Source organism: Rhinopithecus bieti, unplaced genomic scaffold (genome assembly GCF_001698545.2).
Source record: "Rhinopithecus bieti isolate Rb0 unplaced genomic scaffold, ASM169854v2 scaffold_17939, whole genome shotgun sequence".
NCBI lineage: Eukaryota > Metazoa > Chordata > Mammalia > Primates > Cercopithecidae > Rhinopithecus > Rhinopithecus bieti.
The window spans coordinates 2,601,628-2,615,653 of NW_016809446.1; the positions used below are offsets into that span (position 1 = coordinate 2,601,628).

Sequence of the window (14,026 nt, forward strand, 5' to 3'; positions counted from 1 at the left end):
AAAAAAAACAAAAAATTAGCCAGGTGTGGTGGTGCATGCCTGTAATCCCAGTTACTCAGGAGGCTGAGGCAGGAGAATCACTTGAACCCTGGAGGCAGAGGTGGCAGTGAGTTGAGATCACGCCATTGTACTCCAGCCTGGGCAACCAGAGCGAAACTCTGTCTCAAAAAAAAAAAAAAAAAAAAAAAGGGTGGGTGCAGTGGCTTACACCTGTAATCCCTGCACTTTGGGAGGCCGAGGCGGGTGGATCACCTGAGGTCAGGAGTTCAAGACTAGCCTGACCAACATGGAGAAACCCTGTCTCTATTAAAAATACAAAATTAGCCAGGCGTGGTGGTAACATGCCAGTAATCCCAGCTACTCAGGAGGCTGAGGCAGGAGAATTGCTTGAAACGGGAGGCGAAGGTTGCACTGTGAGCTCAGATTGTGCCATTGCACTCCAGCCAGGGCAACAAGAAACTCCATCTCAAAAAACAAACAAACAAAAAGAAAAACACAAGAAAATATAGAAAATTTTAACAAACCAAAAATGAGTAAGGAGATTAAATCTCTAATAAGTCTTCCATTATACCAAGCATAGTAGCTCAAACCTGTAATCCCAGCTCGTTGGAAGGTCAAGGCAGGGAGATTGCTTGAGCTCAGGAGTTTGAGTCCAGCCTGGGTATATGGCAAAACCCTATCTCTACAGAAAATACAAAACTTAGCTACATGTGGTGGTGTGTGCCTGTGGTCCCAGTTACCAAACAGGCTGAGGTGGAAGGATTGCTTGAGCCGAGGAGGTTGAGGCTGCAGTGAAACAAAATTGTGCCACTCCACTCTAGGTTGGACAACAGAGCAAGGCCCTGTCTCAAGAAGAAAAAAAAAAAAAGGTCCTCTATTAAAGAAAAGCCCAGAGCCGGGCGCAGTGGTTCATGCCTGTAATCCCAACACTTAGGGAGGACGAGGCAGGCAGATCACGAGGTCAAGAGATCAAGACCGTCCTGGCCAACATGGTGAAACCCTAACATGGTGAAACCCCGTCTCTACTAAAAATGTAAAAATTAGCTGGGCATGGTGGCGTGCAACTGTAGTCATAGCTACTCGGGAGGCTGAGGCAGGAGAACCTCTTGAACCTGGGAGGCGGAGGTTGCAGTGAGCTGAGATCACACCACTGCACTCCAGCCTAGCGACAGAGCAAGGCTCCATCTCGAAAAAAAAGGAAAAAAGAAAGAAAAGCCCTGTACCCAATGGCTTCACTGATTAATTTTACCAAACACTTAAAGAAGAAGTAACATCAATCCTACTCTAACTAGTCTGAAAAATAGAGGGGAAGGAAATACTTTCAAACGCATTCTACAAGGACAGTATTACTCTGATATTAAAACTAACCAAAACCACATTTTAAAAAAAGAGAAAACTACAGCCAAATATCCCTGATTACATTGATGTGGAAGTCCTTAACAAAAAATTAGCACAAACCAAGTAACAACACATTGAAAATATCATTTGTCATAATCAAGTAGGATGCATCCCGGGCATGGAAAGATAGTTCAACATACGCAAATTAATCAATCTGATAGATCATATCAACGGAACGAAGGACAAAATCCGTATGGTCTTTTCAATTGATGCTGAAAAAGCTTTGAATAAAATTCAACATCCTTCATGATAAAAACCTTCAATAAATTGGGTATAAAGGAACTTACCTCAACACGATAAAAGCCATCTATGACAGACCCACAGCTAGTATCTTAATGAATGGGAGAGAAAACTGAAATATAAAACATAACAAGGATGCCCACTTTTACCACTGTCATTCAACATAATGCTGGAAGAGCATTAGACAAGAAAAAGAAATAGAAGGCATCCCTGAATAGCCAAAGAAATCCTAAGCACAAAGAACAAAGTATCTGCATCAGGCTACCCAACTTCAAACTATACTTACAGGGCTACTGAAACCAAAACAGCATGGTACTCGAACAAGAACAGACACATGGACCAATAAAATAGGAAAGAGAACCCAGAAATGAGACCACACACCTACAACTGTCTGATCTTCAACAAACCTGGAAAAAATAAGCACTGGGGAAAGAATTCCCTATTCAGTAAGTGGTACTGGCTGGGTACGGTGGCTCACACCTGTAATCCTAGCACTTTGGAAGGCTGAGGTGGGTGAATTGCCCGAGCTCAGGAGTTCGACACCAGCCTGGGCAACACAGTGAAATCCCATCTCTACTAAAATACAAAAAAAAAATTAGCCAGGCATGGTGCTGTGCACCTGTAGTCCCAGCTACTCAGGAGGCTGAGGCAGAAGAATTGCCTGAACCCGGAAGGCAGAGGTTTCAGTGAGCCAAGATTGCGCCACTGTACTCCAGCCTGGGTGACAGAGTGAGACTCCGTCTCCAAAGAAAAAAAATAAAAATAAAACAGTGGTGCTGGGATAACTGGCAAGCCATATGCAAAGATTGAAACTGGACCCCTTCTTTATACCACATACAAAAATTAATTCAAGATGGATTAAAGCCTTAAATGTAAAACCCAAAATTATAAAAATGCTGGAAGACAACCTAAGCAATACCATCCAGGACACAGGCGCAGGCAAAGATTTCATGACAAAGATGCCAAAAGCAATTGCAACAAAAGCAAAAACTGACAAATGTAAACTAACTAGAGAGTTTCTGCACAGAGAAAAAAACTATCGACAGAGTAAACAAACAATCTAAAGAATGGGAGAAAATTTTTGCAAACTGTGCATCTGACAAAGGTCTAATATTCAGCCTCTAAAAGGAACTTAAACAAATTTACAAGAAATAACCACATAAAAAAGTGGGCAAAGGACATGAAAAGACATTTTTCAATAGACAACATACACGTGGCCAACAATCATATGAAAAAAAGCTCAACATCATTGATCACTGATCATTAGAGAAATGCAAATCAAAACCACAATGAGATACCATCTAACTCCAGTCAGATGGCTACTATTAAAAAGTCAAAAAATAACAGATGTTGTCAAGATTGTGGAGAAAAAGGATTGTGCTGGAAAGACTGTCTATCCAGATGCAGAAGAATAAAACTAGACCCCCATTTCTTGCCATATACAAAAATCAAATCAAAATATATTAAAGACTTAAATCTAAGACCTCAAACTATGAAACTACTAAAAGAAAACATTGGAAAAACTCTCCGGGACATTGGACTGAGCAAAGATTTCTTAAGTAATACTCCACAAGCACAGGCAACCAAAGAAAAAATGGACAAATCAAGTTAACTCATGTTAAAAAAACATCATGTTAAAAAGCCTCTGCATAGCAAACGAAATAATCAACAAAGTGAAGACACAACCCACAGAATAGGAAAAAATATTTGCAAACTATCTGTCTGACAAGGAGACAGTATTGGAGCTTGACTCTCCAGTCTCCTTGTCAGTCAACTTGCAACATAAAGCTTTTCTTCTTTCAAAAAACTCAGTGTCATAGTATTGGTTTCTAATGCATCAGGCAACATTTTCACGTCTAATAAGAGACAATCAAAACATATGAAGCAAAAACTGATGGAAATGCAAAGAAAAATCAATAATTCTACAATAATAGTTGGATTCTTCTATAACTCACTCTTGTTAAGGGACACAACAACTAGATGGAAGGTAAGTAAGGAAACAGACAAACTACACAATAAACCAAATAGATTTAACAGATATCTAAATAACATTCTACCCAACAACAACCACATACAAATTTTTCTCAGGTGTACATGGAGCATTTTCCCAGATGGACCATATGTTAGGCCAAATATTGTATCTCAACAGATACAAAAAGAAAGATATAAAAAGTATCTTTTCCAACCACAATGAAATGAAGAAATCATTAACAGAAAACTGGAAAATGCATACATTTGTGTAAATTAATACACTTTAAAACAACCAATAGATCAAAGTAGAAATCACAAGAACAATTAGAAAACAGTTAAAAATGAATGAAAACGAAAACAAAACACACCAAAATTTATGAGATGCAGTGAAGGCAGTGCTAAGGGGGGAGTTTATAGTTATAAATGCTTAACATTTAAAAAACAAAAAACAAAAAAGATCTCAAATTAACAACATAATTTTACAAATTAAGAAACTAGAAAAAGAAGAACAATCTAAACCAAAAGCTAGCAGACAAGAGGAAATAATAAAGATTAGAGTAGAGCTAAAACAAATATGAGGATAGAAAAACTAGAAGAATTATTGAAACTAAAAGTTGGTTCTTTGAAAGCATCAACAAAATCGACAAACCTTTAGCTAGGTGAACTAAGAAAACAAAGAAAAAAGACTAAAAATACTAAAATCAGAAATAAAGCTGGGGATGCTATTGCTGAATGTAAAGAAATAAAACGGATGACAAGAGAGTATTATTAATAATAGTACACCAACAAATTAAATAACCTAGATTACATGAACAAATTCCTAGAAACACAACACAACAAGACTAAATCTCAAAGAAATAGAAAATTTGGGTCGGGTGTGGTGGCTCACGCCTGTAATGCCAGCACTTAGGGAGGCTGAGGCAGGTTGAACACCTGAGGTGAAGAGTTTGAGACCAGCCTGGATAACATGGTGAAACCCTGTCTCTACTAAAAATACAAAAATTAGCTGGATGTGGTGGCGGATGTCTGAAATCCCAGCTACTCAGGGGGCTGAGGCAGGAGACTTGCTTGAACCCAGGAGGCAGAGGTTGCAGTGAGCCAAGATTGTGCCATGGCATTCCAGCCTGGGCAACAAGAGCGAAACTCCATCTCAAAAGAAAAGAAAATTTGAATAGGCCTATATAACTAGTAAGGAAATTAAATTAGTAATCAAAAATCTCTTGACAAAGTAAAGCCCTGAATCTGATGACTTCAATGCTGAATTCTACCAAATTTTTAAAGAAGATCAAATAGCAATCCTTCTCAAACTTTTCCAAAAAGTCAAAGAGAAAGGAACACTTCTTAATTCATTCTGTGGGGACACCATTATCCTGATGCCAAAGCCAGGCAAAGACACCACAAGAAAATAAACTACAGATCAATATCCCTTGTACAGACTGATACAGAAGTGATCAACCAAAAATTAGGAAGCCAAATTCATCACTATATTAACAGGATAATAATCCATGACCGAGTGAGATTTATTCCAAGTGAGATTTATTCTTAGAATGAAAGGATGGTTCAGTATTTTAACTAATCAATGTAATATACAACATTAACAGAATGAAGGAGAAAGAAAACCCTATCATCATTTTAATTGATGAAGAAAAGGTATTTGAAAAAATTGTACATCTTTTCATGATTAAAACAGTCAGCAAGGTAGGAATCGAAGAAAACTACCTAAACATAATAAAAGCCACATATGAAAACCTCCTGAATATCATACTCAAGGGCTAAAGACTGAACCATTTCTCCTCTAAGATCAGGAACAAGGCAAAAATGCTCACTTTCACCACTTCTATTCAACATAGTATTGGAAGTTCTAGACAAAGCAATTAAGCAAGAAAAAGAAATAAATGGCATCCAAATTGTAAAAGAAGAAGTTAAATTATTTGTTTTAAGATGATATAATCATATGTAGAAAACACTAAAATTCCTTCAAAATATGTTCGAATTAATAAATTAATTCAGCAAAGTAGCCAGATCACACAGAAGTCAGGTGCATTTCTATATACTAACAATGAACAATCTGTAAAGAAAGTCACAAAAACAATTATATTTACAAGAGAATCAAAAAGAATAAAACACTTCAGAATATAATAAATAACCAAGGAGTTGATAGACTTGTACAAACTACAAAACATTGCTGAAAGAAATTAAAGAAGATATAAATAAATGGAAACACAACCCACATTCATGGATTGAAAGACTTAATGTTGTTAAGATGTCAAAAATACTCAAAGCAATCTAGAGTTTCAGTGCATCCCTATCTAAATCTCCACGACTCTTTTTATAGACAGAAAAAACTTATCCTAAAGGTCATACAAAATCTCATGAGACCTCAAAGCCAACACAATATCAAAAAAACAAAACAAAACAAAACAAACAAACAAACAAAAAAACAAATCTAGAGTTGGGCTCAGTGGCTCACGCCTGTAATCCCAGCACTTTGGGAGGCTGAGGCAGGCAGATCACTTTGAGGCCAGGAGTTCAAGACTAGCCTGGCCAACACGGCAAAATCCCATCTCTACTAAAAATACAAAAATTAGCTGGGTATGGTGGCGCATGCCTGTAATCCCAGCTACTCAGGAGGCTGAGGCATGAAAATGACTTGAACCTGGAAGGTGGAGGTTGCAATGAGCTGATGTCATGCCATTGCACTCCAGCCTTGGCAACATACTGAGACTCTATCTCAAAAATATATATAAACAAATAACAAATCTGGAAGACTCACATGTCCTGATTTCAAAAATTACTACAAAACTACAGAAATCAAAACAATGTGATACTGGCCAGGCATGGTGGCTCATGCCTATAATCCTAGCACTTTAGGAGGCTGAGGTGAAGAGGATGGCTTGAACCCAGGAGTTTAAGACCAGCCTGGTCTTGAATATAGGGAAACTCTGTCTCTATTTAAAAAAGAAAAGAAGAAAAGAAATTAAAACCAAAACAAAAAAACCCATGTGGTAATGGCATAAAGACAGACCTATATCCCAATGGGATAGAATAGACAACCCGGAAATAAATCCTAACATATATGGTCAAATGTTTTTTGACAAAGGTTCCAATCCAAGGCCATTCAATGGAAAAACAGTCTTTTCAACCAGGTAAAACTGAATATCTGAATGAAAACAAATGAAACTGGACCCTTACCTAACACCATACACAAAAATTAACACAAAACAGATCAAAGACCTCAATGTAAAACCTAAAACTATAAAACCCTAAGAAGAAATATAGGGTAAGTGCTTCATGACATTAGATTTAGCAATGATTTCTTAGATATGACATCAAAGGCACAGGTAATAAAAGAAAAAGTAGACAAATGGGACTTCAGAAAAATTTTGAAAATTTGGGCAGGAAAAGGTAATATCAACAGAGTAAAAATGCAATGAACAAGGCTGAGCACCGGAGCTCACATTTGTTATACCAGCACTTTTTGAGAGACCGAGGTTTGGGGATCATTTGAGTCTAGAGTTCAAGACCAGCCTGGGCAACAGAGGGAGATCCCATCTCTACAAAAAATCAAAAACCTAGCCAATCATGGTGGCACAAGCCTCTAGTCTCAGCTACTTGGGAGTCTGAGGTGGAAGGATTGCTTGAGCCCGGGAGGTCAAGGCTGCAGTGAGCAGTGATCACACTACTGCACTCCATCCTGGGTGACAGAACAAGACTCTGCCTCAAAAAAAAAAAAAAAAAAAAGCAACACACAGAATAGGAAACATATTTATAAATCATATATCTGATAAGAAATTAATATACATATAGAATTAAAACGCAATAAGAAAAAAAACAAGCAAGCAACCCCATTCAAAAATGGACAAAGGACTTGAATAAGTACTTCTCCAAAGAAGATATCCAAAAGCCAAGCCAGTAACACATGAAATGATGTTCAACATCACTAATCATTAGGCAAATGCAAATCAAAAGTAAAATGAGATACCATCTCACACTCATTAGGATGGTTGCTATAAAATAAACAGAAAATAAATGTTAGCAAGAATCTGGAGAAATTTGAACCTTGTGTACTGCTGGTGGAAATGTTAACTGGTATAGCCACTATAAAAAACAGTATGGTAGATTTACAAAAAAATTAAAACTAGAGTTACCATATGATCCAGCAATTCCACTTGTGGGTGTTTACCCCAAAGAATTGAAAACAGCGTCTCAAAGAGATATTTTAATATCCATGTTCATAGCATACTCACAATAGCTAAAAACTAGAAGTAACCCAAGTGTCCATCAACGGATGACTGAATAAGCAAAATGTGGTATATACATACAATAAATTATTACTCTTAAAAAGGAAAGAAATTCTAATATATGCTACAATATTTATGAAACTTGAGAACATTATGCTAGTGAAATAAGCTAGCCACAAAAAGACAAAAACTGTTATGATTCTGCTTATATGAGGTACTTAAAATAGTCAAAATCATAAGAGACAAACATAGTTGCCAGGGGTTGAGGAGAGAGGAAAGTGGGTAGTTATTATTTAATGGGTATAGAGCTTCAGTTCTAAAAGGTAAAAAGAGTTATGGAGATGGATAGTGACACATGAATAACATTAGAAATGTATTTAATAACACAACTATATACTCAAAATGGTTAAGATGGTAAGGTTTTGTTATATGCATTTTATGATTTAGAAATTTGAAAACAAGTTTATCACTTACATTAACTGGAATCCAATAAGGAAGTTCTGAATTGCTCAAAAAGTATGATAAAATGATCTTAAATACAAAAAGGCATTACAAAGATAGCTTCAATTTATAATAACTAATATACCAAACATTTTGACATAAACTGGCTACATTCTTATAAAACCTTGTAACAATTATTTTTGTGATGAAATGAGAAGGAATGAAAACATTAACAATTTTTAACAAAAGTAGAAGAACACAGACAGACAATACCTTGGAGGCACGAATTTGCCTGTGAATGTCTGTTAGTTGTTGGATTTTGCATTCTAGGTCTGAAATCTGGGCTTGAAGCCAAGTCCATCGGCTGCCAACTCGTGCTCTGTCTACAAGCCACTTCCATTCAGTACTACAGTTACTGTGAACAAAACAAACACTGTTACTCAAAGCACAAAGGCAATCAAGTTTCACAGACGCTGCTTAATAATTCCTTAACTCCCATCAGAAAAGCAAATTTCCTTGCTACAACATGTAATTACAGGAAGAGAGAATGGCAGATTGACTTCTTATCAAAGAAAAAGATTTAATTTTCTTACCTTTCCACCCCACAAACACCTGTTTTCATTCAATATTACATACCCTGTAGTAGGATAATTCCTCTGCTACTCAATTCTTTATCAATGCAGAAGGTCTTAAACAGGAATAAATCAGCAAAGAAAAGGAAACGTGAATGACAATGCAAACACCATGTAAAAACTGTTACATAAAACTTATATGTAAGTAGATGTCAAGTACCAGACAATCCATTTGAATGGTGCTAAATCTAAATCCATGTAATAAACTGTAACATATTCAATTTTACTATAAGTAATTTTTATTTGCTAAAATAGGCATCATTATTAGCTAATTACTTAAATCATTTTTTAAAAGCCATCAAAATTATAAAAAATATAAATGCTCTGCTACATTTCAAATAAGCATACCAAATATACAGTCCTTAAAATATTTGTTAAGATAAACAGTTCATTAAAAATCTGATTCCTAGGATTCACAACCTAGAAATAACAAAGAATTTATATAAAGCCTTTCTTTCATGCATATTTAAAAATAAGGGTTGATTCCTAGCTCCTCCTAGTACCTCTGTCATTTGGCAAGAGCACTACAGCTAGAGAAAAATTATTGGGGATTATGGGTGGTATATGTGTGTGATATTTAATTAGGAGATGCAGATTGCCAAAAAAAAAAAAAAAAAAAAAAAAAAAAACCTGACAGAAACTGAACAATGACTTAATGACAACATATAAACTTTATAAAAAACTTATCTGAAAATTCATTTATTGTCAAAACCCACTGACTGTAGAACACCAAGAGTGAAGACTAATGTAAATAATGACCTCTGGGTGACAATGATGTGTTAATATAGGTTCATCAATTGTAACAAATACACCACCCTGGTGTGGGATATTAACAGTGGGAAAGGTTGTGCGTTTGTAGTATGTGGGAACAGGGAATATGTGGGAACTCTTTGTATTTCCCACTCAGCTTTGCTGTGAACCTAAAACTGCTCTAAAAAATAGTTTATTAATTTTTTAAAATGCACTGGACCATAATGGAATCTTTTAAATAATTTTTAATCAGAGAAAATATTTATTCTAAGAGATCATTTGCTGTCAGATAAACAGAACACAATTATTATGGCTTTGCTATATAGAATTCATTCACTATAACAGGATTTTACATTATATCAATGTTTCTGAAAGGTTGCTGTTTTTAAGGATTCTAATTGCATACAATGTGATTAAAGACACCATATGATTGACGATTTCTCTTGGTATTATTATTTATTGTTCATAGTCATTACTGTGGTTTCATAAATTTGACACTTAAAAATCACATTTTCATAACTGTGGACAAAATAAAATGCCTATTCAAAATACACTATTCATAGATAACAGTTAGCAACACTAAATGCCAATCATGAAATTAGAGAAGGCAAGTGCCCTAGCACGTAGTATTTTGCACAGGTGAGGATAAAATGTTTGGATTTTAAAACAAAGTGGAAACTACTGGCAAGGTGGTAACAATCTTTTTTGTTTTCCAAGAACTTTGGCTACTAGGTGGAGAAAGCACTCTGGTAGGAAATGAAAGAAAGTAAGGAAAACAACTAAGATATTACCTATAATAATCTGGGTGTGGTACAGATCATTGTGATCTCCAAATATTTCAAGTGCCACCCTACATTTCCCAGGCTTATGCATTTACGTTGGAGCCATTTGACTAGTTCTGACCAAATGGGCTGTAAGCAAAAGTGACATTGTCATTTCCAGTTCACCTGAGGATCTTCAAAACCACGAGTGCAGATAATATAGCTACAAAATGGAGGAAGAGAATAGCCTAGATCACACTGGACTTTATGTAAGCTGCAGTACACCTCTGCTGTGTGAAACCACTAAGATTAGGATGCTAATTTGTAACACTAAATATAGACTATTCTGACTAAAACACTGAATATAAAAATGGCTTTGACTGGGAAGGGGAGGGGCGACAAAGATATGTAGATAAAAGGATGGATTCAAGGTTCATTTTAAAGTTGATAGGACTTGCAGAAGTATGGCCTAGAAGCAAGCATAGGGCAATCAAAGATGATCTTAAACATTAAGTTTTGCTCCAGTAGGAAAATTCCCCTATAATATGCAATTTGGTTTGGCTGTAATATTTATAATTAGTGAATAATGAAATATAACAGAAAAAATGTCACAGAACTCATATTATTGTATTTCTGGTAAAGATATTCTGATACTCAAGTTAGGATTACAAAAATCATTGTTATGTTCATATACTACACTAAATTATACTAATATAGAAAAATAGCAATACCAGATTAAATTTAAGTAAACCAAATCACATCGGACGCTTTGTGATATATGAAATAAATTTTCTTTTTTTTTTGAGACAGAGTTTTGCTCTGTCGCCCTGGCTGGAGTGCAGTGGTGCGATCTCTCCTCACTGCAACCTCCACCTCCCAGGTTCAAGTGATTCTTGTGCCTCAGCCTCCTGCGTAGCTGAGATTACAGGTATGTACCACCATACCCAGCTAATTGTTTGTATTTTTAGTAGACACAGGGTTTCACTACATTGGCTAAGCTGGGCTTCAACTCCTGTCCTCAAGTGATCTACCCGCCTCAGCCCCCAAAGTGCTGGGATTACAGGCATGAGCCAGCAAGCCCAGCCTGAAATAAATTTTCTGTAGAGGGTAACTTATCCTACATTTTAATAAGAGGAATAAAACATGTTTGCTATGCTTATAAGTGGTAAAACAAAAATGTTTCCTTCCTAGAAAACATGTTTTTCTAAAAAAAGTAAGATTGTTAATAATTAAGATGTTACAGATAAATATATGGCTAACTTGCTCAAACAAGATCAACATGTTATACCCCAAAGTCAAACATTTTATGTAAACAACTTATATAATCAATGTTAATGGTTTACATAACTTACAGTGTAACCAATTAGCATATAACTAATGCACCAGCATATTCAGAGTGTCCCAACTCCTCAGTTAGCATATAAGCCTGGTCTGCCATTAACTCCCTGAATCTTTCTGGAGTGTGCAAAACTGATCCCAGACCACCACATGCTGACCATAATGTGGGGTCCCTGTCTCTAGTAAAGATCAAAGACATTGGTGAGTGGAGACCAACTGGTCAGTGAGAGATCACTCATTCCCCAGAAAGGTAGCATTACGACTTCAATTCCCATCCTTGCTTACTTTCAGCCACCACTTAACCTTGCTAAAAGAAATAAGTACAAGCTATCTAAACTTAAGTGGTTTTGAATGTAATTTCTCTTGGTACTAACTACGTGTCAACATCACAAACTTACATCTTTGTTTTGACCTCCTGGTATGAACTCATTTGGTCATGATGAATTTTTACAGTTTGCTAGACCCTATTTGTTACTTCATTTAGGATTTTTCTTTGCATCTATAGTCAAAGAAGATATGGATCTGCTGTTTTCTTGTCATATTTGGTTTTGGAATCAAGCTAATGCTACCCTCATAAAATGAGAAGTATTCCTTCCTCCTTGATTTTCTGAAGGAGTTTATGTAGGACTGGAATGATTTATTCCTTGACTTTCAATAAAATTAATCAGTGAAGCCATCTGGGTCACAAGTTTTCTATGTGGGAAAGTTTATAATTATTAATTTTTCTTTTTAATGCAAGGTTTTTCAGGTTTTCTATTTCTCATTGTGTCAGTTTGGTCATTTGTGTCTTTTAAGCGATTAGCCTATTTAGCTTAAATTGTTGAATTTATTGGCATGTAGTTGTTCATTATACAGTGATCCCTTAGAATCCATGGAGGATTGGTTCCACGATCCCCTGAGGATACCAAAATCTGTGGAAATGGTCAAGTCCCTTACATAAAGTGACGTACATGTGCATATAAGCTACATACACTCTATTGTATACTTTGATTTCTAGATTGCTTATATCTAATACAATGTAAATATTGCTTATAATACCTAATACAAACAGTTGTTATACTCTTTTTAATTCTTATTTTTTATTATTGCATTATTTTATATTTTTCTTGACTATTTCCATTCATAGTTAGTTGATACACAGATACAGAGCTTGGGAATACAGAGAATGGTTTGTATTCCCCAATTATTCTACAATGCCGGAACACCTACAGTGATATTTTTCCTTCTTCCTGTTGTTAGTATTTTCCTAAATAATCTTGCTAGCAGTTTATAATTCTCTCCATTGTTTTTATGTTTTATAATCTGTGAATATCCATATTTTATCATCTTTTCCTTCTATTTGCTTTGGGTTTAATTTAGTATTATTTTTATTGCTTCTTAAGTAGGAGACTTAGACCACAGAATACACTATTCTCCTTTCCTAATACAAACATGTACAGCCATACAGCACTGCTTCAATAATTTAGTCCCTGCATCCCTCAAATTTGATATGTCATGTTTCTAATATTATTCAGTTCAAAACATTTTATAGCTTCTCTTGTGACTTCTTCATCCACGAGTTATGTGGACATGTGTGATTTAAAATCTACATATTTCAGACCCACATATTTACCATTTCTTAACATTTCTTTTTTCCTTTATGTAAATCTCAGTTTTTACCCAGTATGATTTTCCTTCAGCCTGAAGATCTTTTAAAATTTCTTTAGTGCATGTATACTGACAACTTTTATTTTTACTTATCTGGAAATGTCATTTTGTGTCTGTTTTTTAAAATATTTCACTGGGCAGAGAATTTTAGACCGACATTTTTTTCCCACCTTTCAGCATTTTAAATATATCATTCCATTTTTCTGGCTTACATACCTTCTAGTGAGAAGTCAGCAGTGATTTTTATTAACCACTTCTTCTGAATATCTATTCTCTTGTTAGCTGAAGTCGTTTTCATTTCAGATATTTTTAGCTTTTGAAAGTTCAATGGTTCTGGCCGGGCGCGGTGGCTCAAGCCTGTAATCCCAGCACTTTGGGAGGCCGAGACGGGCGGATCACGAGGTCAGGAGATCGAGACCATCCTGGCTAATACGGTGAAACCCTGTCTCTACTAAAAAAATACAAAAAACTAGCCAGGCGACGAGGCGGGCACCTGTAGTCCCAGCTACGTGGGAGGCTGAGGCAGGAGAATGGCGTAAACCCGGGAGGCAGAGCTTGCAGTGAGCTGAGATCCTTCCACTGCACTCCAGCCCGGGTGTCAGACCAA

General features: G+C 36.0%; 1 protein-coding gene across 7 annotated transcripts in view; it reads right to left on the reverse strand.

The window, feature by feature from the left end:
* Nucleotides 1-14,026, reverse strand: part of KANSL1L (KAT8 regulatory NSL complex subunit 1 like) — a 150,280-nt gene that overhangs the window by 96,638 nt on the left and 39,616 nt on the right. For all 7 annotated transcript variants that reach the window (XM_017889361.1, XM_017889360.1, XM_017889356.1 and 4 more), the window contains exon 3: nt 8,565-8,706. In XM_017889361.1, the coding sequence (XP_017744850.1) occupies nt 8,565-8,706 (142 nt within the window). The remainder of the gene's footprint in view (nt 1-8,564; nt 8,707-14,026) is intronic.